Below are 14469 nucleotides of genomic sequence, written 5' to 3'. Positions count from 1 at the left end.
TTCACTGACATTGAACACTCAGGTGAGATCATTGGACTTCATGTAGCACTGCCAGATCTTCAGGGCCACATGATGGGAATTGACTTCCCTTACCACATGTTCCCAATATTTCTGAAATGATCCTTAAAGGGTATCTGCCCACTCCCAAATGGAGTTTTCCCACCTGTATACATCCACCACTAAGATGTCTATTGCCACATTTTCCTAGTCTACAATTGTAGCAATTGTATTCAGCAAGAGCCTCCTGTAAGTCAGCACCACTTTTTTTTAAGAATGACTGACTGTCTTTAAGAACAGAAGGCTGGCTCCATTATGAACTTGGCAAATACCTAGTTTCCTGCTAGGCACAGAGGCAACCAGTAGTGATCTGGATGCTCAGTACAACACGATAATCACACATGACATTTATTTACATGCTGCCACCTCCACTGAAGTCAGGGTGTGAATCACCAACATCACAAAACAACTTGTGTCCCAATGTTTTCAAAATAGCAATTGATAAATCTGAGAAGATTCAAAAAGATCAGCGAGAATGCTTTCACAAATTAGAGCTTCAAATTCTGAAGAGATGGTAAGCAGTGGAAGCATCTTTTATTAGAGGAAAGAAAATCCAGAAGGAACAATTTAAATGATGAGAAGAACGAGTGACATGAATGTAAACAAGTCATAAACTATGAGGACTATGAGCATATATTGAAATAATGTGATCCAGAGATTGAGGCACAATGTCAACATTTATTGGAGCAGTAATTTGCGATGGTAGGCACATAGTGACACAGTGCCAGGGACCCTGGTTCGATTCCCGGCTTGGGTCACAGTCTGTGCAGAGTCTGCATGCTCTCCCCATGTCTGCGTGCGTTTCCTCTGGGTGCTCCAAGTTCCCCCCAGTGTTTTAAAAAAGACGTTCTGATTAGTTGTATTGGCCATGCCAAATGCTGCCTCAGTGTATCTGAACAGGCACCAGCTGCAGCAACTCGTGGATTTTCACAGTAACTACACCGCAGTGTTAATGTAAGCCTACTTGTGTTAAAATTTATGCTGGTGCCATTCAGGCTACCAGTAACTAACATATTTCTGTGATTTGAATTCCAATATGCCCATCCACCCACAGGCAGTTCTAATGAAAATCACTTGTCATATGAAGAGGGGCAGTCACAGGGCTGAAAAACATGTCGAGGGAGCTTGGACAATCCTAAATAGCTCTCCCAGCCCAAGTATATAAAATTAACAAACCTGAAGTGGGACTTGAGAGTAAAGGATATTTTTCCAATGCATAAACATTATTACCATCAAAAATATTTAATTCTGTTTCAATTGCCACTCCCAGAAAAGTGCCGGATAAATATCTGGTTAAGTGTTGGTTTGTGGAATATGAGGATAAGTATAAACACGTAGGTGATCAATTTCTACATGCAATATTGTAGCTTCTGTATTAATGGGACCATGGAACTGGCATCTAGAGATGTGATTGATTTCCACAAGCGCTGTAGCATATGATATTCATTTCAAACAATGGGTTACCTTACTAGACGGTAGGATTTTTGTTTTACAGAGATTTTTCTTAGAAATCTTATCTGTGGCAATTCATCTGTCTCAAGGAATGAAATAATTTGAATCTAATCTATAATAATATAAATTATGTATGGGTTGTGGGATTTAATGGATTTCATGGTCTTTTCCTTCTCCACACTTTTCAGGTTCCTTTTCCTAACTTCAATTTAAAGTTTATTTATTATTTACAAGTAGGCTTACATTAACACTGCAATGAAGTTACTGTGAAAATCCCCTAGTCGCCACACTCCGGTGCCTGTTCGGGTACACTGAGGGAGAATTTAGCATCGCCAATGCACCTAACCAGCACATCTTTCAGCCTGTGGGAGGAAACTGGAGCACCCAGAGGAAACCCATGCAAGACATGCAGAACATGTCCAGGCTCCACACAGACAGTGATCCAGGCCAGGAAATGAACCCAGGTCCTGGCACTGTGAGGCAGCAGTGCTAACCACTGACAGAGTACCACCTTAGCATCAGTCATGAGCAACTGAGCATTTGAGATGAAGACTGATAAAATGTAGTGTGGGAAAGATTTATTAATGGATTGCCTTATTTTGTTCCGTTTCAACCCACTGTGTGAATTTGTTTTGAAAATGGAGACTATTGATAGACTAAACAGCCAAGCATATTACTATGTTTTAATAGTAAGGGCGCTGGACAATGTGAATAACGCAAAGAATATATTGTGAACCATATATGCATCTGACACGCTTATTGTTCCATGTTGTGACCATATGAGGAGGGGTGAGAGTCATAGGGATAAATTTTCCAGCTCTGCCCATTGCGAGAATTGTTTGGGCAGAGCAGAAAATTTGATGGCCATTTAAAAGACCATTATCCTCATACAGGAATTCCTGGTCTCTGGATGGATGCAACGGGAATATCCCGCACATAGAGTTTTACAGCCCAAAAAGAGGCTGTCTATCCCATCATGTCCACGCTGGCCATCACACACCTATCTATTTTAATCCCATTTTCCAGTAAATGGCCCATAGTCTTGTACGCTATGATGTTTCAAGTGCTCATCTAAATACGTTCTAAATGTTGTGAGGATCCTTGCCTCTACCACCTTTGCAGGCAGTGAGTTCCAGATTCCCACCACCTTCTGGATGAAAATATTTTTCCTCAAGCCCCCTCTAAATCATCTGTCTCTTATCTTAAATCTATACCCCCTGGTTTTGACCCCTCTCTTAAGGGTTCCTTCCTCTCTACCCTATGAATATCCCTCAGAATTTGGTACACCTCAATCAGGTTCCCCTCTCAGCTTTCACAGTTCTAAGGAGCTATGAGGAGAGGCTGAATAAACTAGGCTTGTACTCGTTAGAGTTTAGAAGAATGAGGGGAGATCTCATTGAGACGTATAAGATGATGAATGGGATGGATAGGATAGAGGTGGAGAGACTCTTCCCACTCAGAAAGGACAGTAGGACTAGGGGGCACAGCCTCAAGATAAAGGGGGGGCGGTTTAGAACGGAGTTGAGGAAGAATTTCTTCACTCAAAGGGTGGTGAATCTCTGGAATTCTCTGCCCGTTGAAGTGGCGGAGGCTGCCTCGCTAAATATTTTTAAGACGCGGGTAGATGGGTTTTTGATAAGAGAGGGGATTAAGGGTTATGGGGAGAGGGCGGGAATGTGGAACTGAGCCACGACAGATCAGCCATGATCTTATTGAATGGCGGGGCAGGCTCGAGGGGCTAGATGGCCTACTCCTGCTCCTATTTCTTATGTTCTTAAGGAAAACAACCCCAACCTAACCAGCTTCATGACTGAAACCGTCCAGCCCAGGCAACATCCTGGTGAATCGCTTCCGTACGGCTGGAGAGGTCAAGGGGTATGGAGCGAAAGTGGGATTGGGATACTGAAAGTGCATGATCAGCCATGATCATATTGAATGGTGGTGCAGGCTCTGAGGGCCAAATGGCATTTCCTGCATCTATTTTCTATGTTTCTATGCATCCTTTCTAGCACAATTGCATCCTTCCAACCAGAACTTCACATAGTACTCAAGCTGTGGCCTAATGAGTATGTTATACAGCTCCAGCATAACCTCACTGCTCTTGTATTCAATGCCTTGGTTAATAAAGGCAAGCATCCCATATGCCCCCTTATCTACCCATCCTGCTGCCTTCAGGGATCTATGAACATGTATCCCAAGGTACCTTTGTGCTTCTTAGAATCTTACAGTTCAAAGGGTTGACTGGTCAAGTGACCTTTCTTCTTCAATTGCTGGGAAGATTTGAAAAAAAAACATTGAGGGTGATTTTCAGCTGTGTTGGCCATGAGCGTAAATGACAATGAGGGCCCAAAATATCACAAGAGTCAGAAAACAAGATTCTCGCGGCCAGAATCTCTTTTTCCAATTTTTCCTGCCCCTTGTTAGTGACATAATAATGCCCTATCTCATTTAAATTCATTTTAATAAATTAAAATACAATGAAAGGGTGTTCCAGCCACATAAACAAATCCCCCCACCGGTGAGGTTTTACAACAAGTATTGAAAGGCATGAAGAAGTCAAGGGGAGCCTGCTGGGAGTGCAAAGGCAAGTATAGCCCCTGGAGGGAGAGACACGTAAAAAGTCTCACAACACCAGGTTAAAGTCCAACCAGTTTATTTGATAGTAAACCCACAAGCTTTCGGAAACGCTGTTCCTTCGCAGGTGTGTGGAAAGAACTTAAGGGGAGGAATTTTCCACACACCTAGCGAAGGAACAGCTTTCTGAAAGCTTGTGGGATTATGATCAAATAAACTGGTTGGACTTTAACCTGGTGTTGTGAGACTTCTTACTGTGCTTATCCCATTCCAATGCCGGCATATCCACATCACGAGAGACACGTGTCAGGGCACTGCCACTCTGGCAGTACGAACCTGACAGTGCCACCCTAACTTAGCCAGGCTCTTATGGTTTTTATTCATTCATGGGCTGTGGGTATCACTGGCTGGGCTAGCGTTTATTGCCCATCCCTGAGAACATTTAAGGATTAACCACATTGCTGTGGCTCTGGAGTAACAAGTAGGCCAGATCAGGAAAGAATGGCAGATTTCCTTCTCAAAGGGCCATTAGATGGGTTTTTACGACAATCAACAATGTTCTCATGGTTATCATTGGACTTTCAATTCCAGATGTTTGTTGAATTCAAATTTCACCATCAACGATGGTGAGACTTGAACCTGGGTCTCCTGGAACAGTCACCTGTGTCTCTGTATTACTAATCCAGTGACAATACAAGTATGCCACCGCCTCCCTCTGTGTCCAAGCAACTAGTCTTAATGTCCCAACTGTTGAATACCTCAGGAGACTGCCATATATGCCTTGCTAATGAGACAGGAAATGTTCAGCCCTTCACACTCTTCTGAAGTCATTGGCTGGAACTTTCTGGTAATGGGATTCTCTGGACCTATTGCAATGATCAGAGATTTAGCTGAGTGCCAAATTCTCCATCCTCGCTTGCAGGGGGAAAATTCCAGCCCTTGACTGTTTTGCAGACAGTCTGACTCCAGTCCAATAAATTGAAATGTGGAAGGTATATGAATGCAAATTGGGGTTAGCCATCTTGGTTTGTGAAAAGAGATCACTAATTCCTGCATTTTTATAAAGTCTGTTTTTAAAATTCAGGTTTCCAGTTGATGAATCAAGCACATCTTCATGGCATCCTTTTGAGGCCATGGCTCTAATTTATACTTCCTGTGCACCATTCCACCCGTTGTGATTTTGTTTGAGGCCTTGATCAATCATCAGTGGGATCCAATGTATGACCATTAGCTTTGGCCATTCCATGGCTTTATCAACAATTCTTAGAGAGATCATGATAAGTCACTTTGGAAAAAGTAGGTTTGGGCTTTTTGAAAGACTCTCACGGGTCCAGGAGGGGTGTGAATGTTCTTTCAGACTCTACAAAAATCCCTCCACGCCCCACCACCCACCTCGTCTCCCATCCCTCTCACTCTGCCAGTCAATCCAGCCCCAGAAATAAAACTTTTGTTTTGGAAGTTGCTGAATGTCTGCTTCCTGTTCTAAATCATGAGGTACCTGAGAGTGCTGGAGCATCAAGCATAGCTCACCAGCAATACATGAACATGAGATGCAGCCTCAAAATGGCTCAGGCCTCTTGGCATGGACTTTGGACAGGTTGCAAAAGCCTTTCTGCCACCACTCACTGAAAGTCCGTATGAAGTCAAAATCCAATCTTATTTGTTTAAATGTAATACCATACCTCCAACCACCCCCCCACACCCACCCCTAGAAATAAAATGTTATACAAATATCAGAACAGCGAGAATAAAACTTCCACAACAGCTGTTTGAAACTAATCATCATGTCTCGCTGAGTTTCTGTTACTTAAAGAAATATTGCTGTGAGGGCAGAATCAATTTTGGCACCATCATCAAATTATCAATCAGAACAGCACCCACTACAGTGGCAGAAAGCTGCAGTAATGTGATCAACTTCCTGGCATTAAAGTTTGGAAATGATCTCTGAGGGTGCATTTTATTTAGAGTGGCTGTTTCTTGACTGCACAGTTGGATAAAGCAAGCAAACTGCACCCACCAAAGAACAGTATTTGAATTTAGTACACGCATTTCCAGTTTGCCTAGGAACATAAAACCAAATATATTTAAGTTTAAAGTTTATCTATTAGTGTCACAAGAAGGCTTACATTAACACTGCAATGAAGTTACTGTGAAAATCGCCTAGTTGCCAAACTCTGATGCCTGTTTGAGTACACGGAGAGAGAATTTAGCATGGCCAATGCATCTAACCAGCACATCTTTGGACTGTGAGAAGAAATTGGAGGACCCGGAGGAAACCCAGACAGACACAGGGAGAATGTGCAAACTCCACTCGGTCAGTGACCCAAGACCAGAATTAAACCTGGATCCTGGCGCCATGAGGCAGCAATGCTAACCACTGTGCCACCGTGTCACCCATTATATACTGTATTAAAGTATTTCCAGCATTTTCTGTTTCCATTTAAGCAAAACGTAAACATATAATTTGAGGTTTCTCTTTCCAATGTGCTGAAGAGGAGAGAATTGTAAACATTTCTCCATGTTGGGTAGTGTTAAACTGGAGAATACAGGCCTCACAGAACAGGTGGCATGGTGGCATAGTGGTTAGCCCTGCTGCTTCACAGCTCCAGGGACCTGGGTTCAATTCCGGCTTGGGTCACTGTCTGTGTGGAGTTTGCACATTCTCCTAGTGTCTGCATGGGTTTCCTCCGGGTGCTCCAGTTTCCTCCCACAATCTAAAGAATGTGGGTTAGGTTGATTGGCAATACTAAAATTGCCCCTTAGCGTCCTGAGATGCGTAGGTTAGAGAGATTAGTGGGTAAATATGTAGGGATATGGGGTAGGGCCTAGATAGGATTGTGTTCAAGTGCAGGCTCGATGGGCCCAATGGCCTCTTTCTGCACTGTAAGGTTTCTATGATTCTATGACACGGCAAAACTCCAAACTGAGCATTGTGACTGCACATTCAATATTCCATTCAGGGATGAAATATTACACATTCTGTGGGAAGGCAGGATGCAGATGTCCCACTGAAATTAAAGTGCTTCTCTTTCTCCCCTTTTTCCTGGCTGGCACGTGGCCCCACAGCCAGGCTAGCAGGCTACAAGTTGTGAAAGCCGGCAGCAGAAGTCCGTGGCTTGCCTCAGGAACCAGTAATCATTGCAGTTGTTTGGACAGGTTGGACCAGAGTCCAGGAGGGGTTGGGTGGAAGATTTATTCGAGGGGTTGGAATAAGGTCAACACTTCTGCTCCTCCTGACCAACATGCAGTGCTACAAAAGCACCTTGCTGAATGTGGCTGCTTTTGGCCTTCTTTGTACTGACAAGTTTGCTGGGATAAGGAAAACCCTGACAGCTTGTGTTCAATACAAATGACTGCCAAAATCTGAGAAATGAAATTTTCACAACATATTATAATCACTGACTCCTCCTGAGAATGGCGACTCAAACACCACAAACCTGTCATGTTAAAATGAAGCAGGTGTGTTGTCAGCAGGTAAGGGTCAGACTTCAAAACTTTGTGGATTAACATTTCCCTGACCCTCTCAGCGTCCTCTCCTACCCATCCTAGAGACGTTAGAATGCACCCTCCCCCTCCCCCCATTTATTCAACTGGCAAAAAATCTGTGATGATATGGCAGTGGAATCGGTATGGTGGAAGTGTGAAGATTAAAGAATTTTATCACTATATGAACTAAGGGCATAATGATATCAAGGAAATAATTTGTATGGATGTAGTGCCTTTAACGTATGAAAATAAAGTTAATGAACCTTTTCCGGTCCAGTGTAACATACATCTTCAAGTTCAGTCGAGAGTAAAAGGGCCTGTTTTTTATGACTACAACAGACATTGGGCAAAGCAGAGTAATCAATTCAGCATGGGTTAGTCCACGATAAGTGCCTTACGTTATATTATTAGGATTGCAGCAAAATTCACAACTTATTACTTTACAGGATAGTGCTGAGAAATGTATTTCCATACAGCAATTTTTTGCCTAACAACCTGTGAATTCCTAATGATGATGTAACGAGAATGTAGTATTTCAGCATGGAAATAACTCAAGGCTTTGCTGGCCTTCAGACTCTCATACTTCAATGTTCATGCCCCCTGCCTTGGTTGAATGCCCTCTATAAAGGGTTCCTGGCGTTACTTCATAGTGTACATTTACATTTATCTTGGTGGGCTCCACATCAGACCTAGAACTTGAGACTTGCCAAGGTGGGAGCAGCAAAACACTGCCATGGGCAGTACAGTGGCACAGGGTTTAGCACTGCTGCCTCACAGCCCCAGTGACCTGAGTTCAATTCTTGGCTTGGGTCACTGTCTGTGAGAAGTTTGCACATCCTGCCCATGCCTGCATGGGTTCCTCTCGGATGCTCCGGTTTCATCCCACATTCCAAAAATGTGTGGGTTAGGTTAATTGGCCGTGCTAAATTGCCCCTTAATGTTAGGGAGATGTCAAGGAGAGTGGTAGAATAAATATGTGGGCTTATGGGGATAGGGCCTGAGTGGGATTGTTGTCAGTGCAAATTCGATGGGCCAAATGGCCTCCTTCTGCACTGTAGGGATTCTATGATTCTATGAAATAGTCTGCAGGGCGCCGGAATAACATCAAGTGTGGAAGAATGCTGAAGCTTTAAGGAAGATTGTAAACGTTTTGAATATATGTTTCGAATATATGTTTCTGTCTTCCCAAAGACTTTCTGGGGGACAAAAGGTGGCTATCAAAAACAAGTTGGTATAATAATAAATATACACACTGGAAACAAGTTTAGTGCGATAGCATGGTTGGAATTTTCCAGCCATTCATTCCTTGCCACCGCAGCAAGCGAGATTGGTGCTCAGCCAAATCTCTGTTCACTGCAACGGGACCAGAGAATCCCACTGGCATGAACAGCCTGAAAGTTCCAGCCCATATATTTTAACATTAAGATAAAAGTAAATTACTGTGGGTGCTGGAATCTGAAACAAAAACAGAGAATGCTGGAAAATCTCAGCAGGTCTGATACATCTGTGGAGAGAGAATGGAGCCAATGTTTAAAGCCTGGCTCTGACGAAGATATTCATTCCTCAACCAAACAAATGGTCTAGTTGTGTACCTCATTGCAGTTGTAGACTTGGCTGTTTACAAATTAGCTGCTATATTTCCTTACCTTACACCAGTGATTAAACTTCGTAAACATCAAACTTAATTGGCTGTAAGATGCTTAGGTAGTCTCAGGTTGTTAAAGTTGTTATATTACTACAAAGCTATTTACTTTACCAGAAAGATTTGAAAGCAGATCAGGACGATAAGGAAGCTAACAATAATAGCCTACTCAACAGTCATTTGGTTTAATCGCACTATTCACTGGCTATATACCACAAAGTGTTCGCAACCCTCCACCATTTTTACAGTTGGCCAACGTCAAACACTCTCAGAACCTTGCAGCTCTTTCATTGTTGACCATACATTCCATAGCACAGAGAGTTGTTGTTAACATGTTGCCACTATCCTCCCCCTCATGCTCACTCTCACAAAAGTACACATTTAATGCTTGTAGAAAGCTCTTTTGGAAGGTGCCTCTTTTCCACAAACTAATTAAGACTCTTTATGACCTCAGTGTTGTAAGAGGAGTGATTGTCCATTCGTTGTGGTCTTGGAGAATATCCTGTGATAAATGAGAGTGCACATGACAAAGCAGCTTCACACAGCACGTACCTCCACATCATCAAATGTCAGCACGGTGGCACACTGGTTAGCACTGTTGCTTCAAAGCACCAGGGAATCAAGTTCAATTTCGGCCTTGGGTGACTGTCTGGAGTTTGCACATCTCCCTGTGTCTGTGTGGGTTTTCTCCAGGTGCTCCAATTTCCTCCCACAGTCCAGGATAGGTTGATTGGCCATGCAAAATTGTCCCTTAGCGTCCAAAGATTTATGGTTTAGGGGGATTAATAGAGTAAATATGTGGGATTATGAGGATAGGGCCTGAGTAGGATGCTCTGTTGAAGAGTTGGTGCAGATTTGATGAGCTGAATGGCCTCCTTCTGCAGTGGAGGAATTCTATGACTGTACACTTAGAATCCTTATGTAACTTTACTACAAGATGTGTGGTTACTTAATGAAGTATAGGATGGATTGCATCTTCAACGCGTGTCTGTAGAGCTTATTCAACTGACAGCATGTCATCATGGTACTTAAAGGAGCAGGAGTGAAATGGAAGAGAGCTGGTTAACCTTGCCCAAACGAGCATCAACGTGTGAACTAGTACAGTTCGTTACTTATTTGCTTTGTGATCTCTTGTTAATTGGCATTGCAAATGATCCCCTCTGTTCAGTTGCTACTCATTTATTTTTCAATAACAACAACCATTACTTGCAACTCAAAAGCCCCAGCTTTCACACATTTGTTTTTGCAAATTACAGTCCCATCTCTGATTTTAACATCTCTCCAAAGTTCTTGCATATTTTACCTCAAAATCCATTCCCATTTTATCACACATCCATTAAAATCCCCTTCTGACCTCATGCTCTCTATCTCTCATCTCTCGCAGTCCCCCAAGCCCTTCATGAGCTCTGCATTTCTCCAACACTGGCTTCTTGTGTGATGAGAACTGTTCATGGAGCAGTCATGCTGACATCCTGAGGGAGAACAGAAGTTGCATCTCCTGTGGAACTAAATCCCCCTATTGAAGCTGTGCCTGTTGTACGTATAGGACTCTGTGCAAAAACAAAGCACAAGAAGTATGTGACATTCAAAGGGTGGTGAATCTCTGGAATTCTCTGCCCGTTGAAGTGGTGGAGGCTGCCTCGCTAAATATTTTTAAGACGCAGGTTGATAGGTTTTTGATAGGCAAGGGGATTAAAGGTTATGGGGAGAGGGCGGGAATGTGGAACTGAGCCACGACAGATCAGCCATGATCTTATTGAATGGCGGGGCAGGCTCGAGGGGCTAGATGGCCTACTCCTGCTCCTATTTCTTATGTTCTTATGTTCTTATGTTCAGGAAGCCCAGGTCAATGCTAGCCAAGACGGCAGCCTCTGAACTTGCGTGGCAGCAGTGTAAGCTTTCATAGACACTGTCAGAGCTGTTAGCAGAGGCTTTATTGTGGTAATGGAGCTTCATGTTTGTAAAATGGTTTCCATGCTTTAGACATGGTACAGACATGAGATGGACCTAAACTATTTCATTTTTTCATTCATTGTGCTCAAAGAGCACTTCATATTTCTCAGTGTATATCCATTAGCCTTCTTCAGTAGACTAGACACTGAAAGTCACCATCTAAGTTCTCCACTGTAGCATTATTTTGTAATTTCAGTCTCTTATGTCCCCGTTCTAGATGCTACGCAACTGCTTATTGATATACTATGCGAAGATCCTTTCCTCTAATTTGTCTTCTAAGTATGCACTGTAGGATTCTATGGTCTGAGTTATGCATGGTGTGAATCTTTGAGCTAGAACTTGTTGTGGTCAGATTGAGAAATATTTCATCTTCTGGAAGACTATCTTCTGTATCCTGCACTGTCACAAGGGCCTCTGCATTTCAACAGCTGAAAGGAATGAAAGGGGTAAGGGTTAACTTTTATGTGTCACATCACATCCAGGGAGCTAAGCTCCTTTCCTTGATGTTGACAATTACCTCTTCCACTGGCTAGTGAGATATTGCCTGGGAGGCTTTCTTGTCCTTTGGAGGGGAACACCTTTCACCGGGTCAACAACTGGACAAGGCCTCCAATTCCATATCTGATAATCTGGGAACTGATCTACAACTCTCGAAGAGTTTCCTTCAGAAGCATTTCTTTTTGTCTGGACTGTTGCTGGCAGGGTAGCCACAGCTGTTGGCGGGACGCCCCCATGGGTCTAAGAGTGCCCAAAACAGAGGACCTCTATATAGTCTCTGCTGAGAGGTTGCCTGGTTTCATTGGACGGTCTCACCATGCAGTCACAGACAAAATTCCTGTGGTGGTAGGAAGTGGCCTTTAATTGGCCATTTAAATGACTCCACAGGCAGATGGCCAATCTGCAATCTTTTCCACTGCTGGCAAAATGGTACAGCAGCAGGAAGATACCAAACATACCACCCAATGCCTTCCAACACCATCTTGACACCTTTTGGCCTCCCAGGCCATTTACGAACAAATGGTAAATTCTGCCCATGATTTTCCACACCACTTTAAGAAGAACACAGTAAATAAGCAGTGTGAATGGTGCCAGTTGCATATCTGACCCATTATGGTGAAGTTCTAGCATCAATTTCAGGTGATGCCTGCCCCTTTGTGAAGAGGCTTTTTTAGGTGTGATCAAATTTCTGTAGGCGGTAGACTGTCCTGAGAACTGCAGTCCTCTCATGAGCATTGATGTGTACATTTTGCCTCTCTAACTTAAGGACAGTGATGTCAATTTTGGGACTTTTACCACAGCCCTGATTGAACAGATTGAAAGTCGAAACGTGGATCAGTGCTTCACTAAATATAGTTAGTGAATGATCAGATGACCTCAATAAACTCCTCAGAATACATAAAGGCAATTTGGAGTTGAATAGAAACAATAACAAATGCTAATTACAAAGGATCAACTTGAAGCTTATTCATTTTCAGACTTCCTCCCAATATGTATACACAGAATGAGGCAAAAAGCAACTTTTCAACACAACAGGTTCACACAGGTATTTATACTCCACACAAGCCTTCTCCCATTTTACTGCGTCTTAACCCCATCAACAAATCCTAATCTTTTCTCCCTCATGGACTTATCTGGCATTCCTTTAAATGCCTCTTATCAAAAACAAAGGCAACTTCCATGAGTGAATCATGTTTCCTATGAATATAGACTTGTGCTGTTTCACCTAGTGTGAATGGGATTACATGCCACAGGACGAACAATTATTCCTTAATTATGGTAGATTAAATTGGGCATCTTACATTTGCTGACCACACTCTTCCATTCTGTTGCATTAGGCAATAATACCACACTGTGCTCCTTTTATAAGCTAAAGCTAAATGTGATGCATTGAAAAGTAAGATAATTATATATGAAGCGGAATGACGCAGTTGGTTCTGAGACTGTAATAAAGGGAAAAGAATTAAGACCAAATTAGTGCAAAAGGAATGGAACAAGTTTCTTTAGAATATATTTTTGTGCAGCTGCAAATGTTTTGTACACCTCCTGATGTGATGATTGAACATAGATGGGACAATGTTCCTCATATTATGCGAAGTCCAAGTGCAAATTCCAAAAGCTAAAGCAAACAGCAACTTACATTTACAGAGCATTTTTAATGAAATTAAGTGGCCCAAGGCACTTCACAAGAGCTTTATAACATAAATCATGACACTGAATAACACAAGAAGGTAAGAGATCAGATGACCAAAAGCTTGGTCAAAGAAGTAGGGTTCGAGGGAACTTCTTAAAGGGAGAAAGTGAGACAGAGAGTGGAATTTTCTGGCCACAGTTGCCCCAAGATAGGAAAATCCCACCCAAGGTCAATGGACCTTTGTATGGTCTGTATCCCGCCGGCTACGATTCCCTTAGTGGGCAGGATGGGAAAATTCCACTCAGAGAGGCAAAAATGTCAGTAGGGAATTCCAGAACTTGGAAGTCTAGGCAACTAACAACACAGCCAACAACGGTGGAGCATTTGGAATTGCACCAGATGCCAGGATGGGATGAGTGAAGATATCTCTGAGGGTTGTGGGGCTGGGGGAGATTACAGAGATAAGGAGGGGTGAGACCCTGGAGAGTTTTTAAAAACAAGGATGACAATTTTAAACTCAAGGTATTGCTCAACCAGGAACAAATGTAGATCAGCAAACATGGGTATTGGTGAGTGGAATTGGTTGTGACTTAAGACAAGGCAGCATGATATTGGATGACTTCAAGTTTATGAAGGGTAGAAAGTGGAAGATCAGACAAGAGTGCATTTAAGTAATCAGTCTCGAGGTAATGAGGCTATGAACAAGAGTTTCAATAGCCAAGGTGGGTCAAAGTCAGGGAATGTTGCTACAGTGGAAATAGAAGTGGGCAGTACGGTAGCACAGTGGTTAGCACTGCTGCTTCACAGCTCCAGGGACCTGGGTTTGATTCCCAGCTTGGATCAGCGTCTGTGTGGAGTTTGCACATTCTCCCTGTGTCTGCGTGGGTTTCCTCTGGTGGGGAGAACAACACATTGCCAAGCCATTACAATGCCTGTAAAAAAGTATAAAATGTGTTGCAAATCTATGTAAGGTGTGCCTATTTTATTGGACACCCGGTCTTGCAAGAACGTTAAATAAAATATCTTGCTCCTTCAGAACTTGACTAAATTGTTTGACTGTGAGCTGCGTTTCTCACACTTCCACAATCCAAAGATGTGCCCTTAGTGTCCTGAGATGCATAGATTAGAGGAATTAGTGGGTTAATACGGGGGAAGGGCCTGGGTGGGATTCTGG

At 42.9% G+C, this 14469-nt stretch overlaps 1 protein-coding gene across 5 annotated transcripts in view; it reads left to right on the top strand.

The window, feature by feature from the left end:
* The window catches only part of tenm1 (teneurin transmembrane protein 1), a 704577-nt gene that overhangs the window by 322784 nt on the left and 367324 nt on the right, over nucleotides 1-14469 (top strand). For 3 of the 5 annotated variants that reach the window (XM_080187424.1, XM_080187426.1, XM_080187423.1), the window contains exon 3: nucleotides 7162-7171. The exons of the other annotated variants lie outside the window; for them this stretch is intronic. In XM_080187424.1, coding sequence (XP_080043550.1) covers nucleotides 7162-7171 — 10 coding nt within the window. The remainder of the gene's footprint in view (nucleotides 1-7161; nucleotides 7172-14469) is intronic. 5 annotated transcript variants of the gene reach the window in all.

Source organism: Carcharhinus amblyrhynchos, chromosome 4 (assembly GCF_965287045.1).
Source record: "Carcharhinus amblyrhynchos chromosome 4, sCarAmb.v2.hapA, whole genome shotgun sequence".
In the NCBI taxonomy this organism is placed as follows: Eukaryota; Metazoa; Chordata; class Chondrichthyes; order Carcharhiniformes; family Carcharhinidae; genus Carcharhinus; species Carcharhinus amblyrhynchos.
The sequence above is the reverse complement of the archived record's forward strand: the minus strand, read 5'-3'. Positions and strand labels throughout refer to the sequence as shown.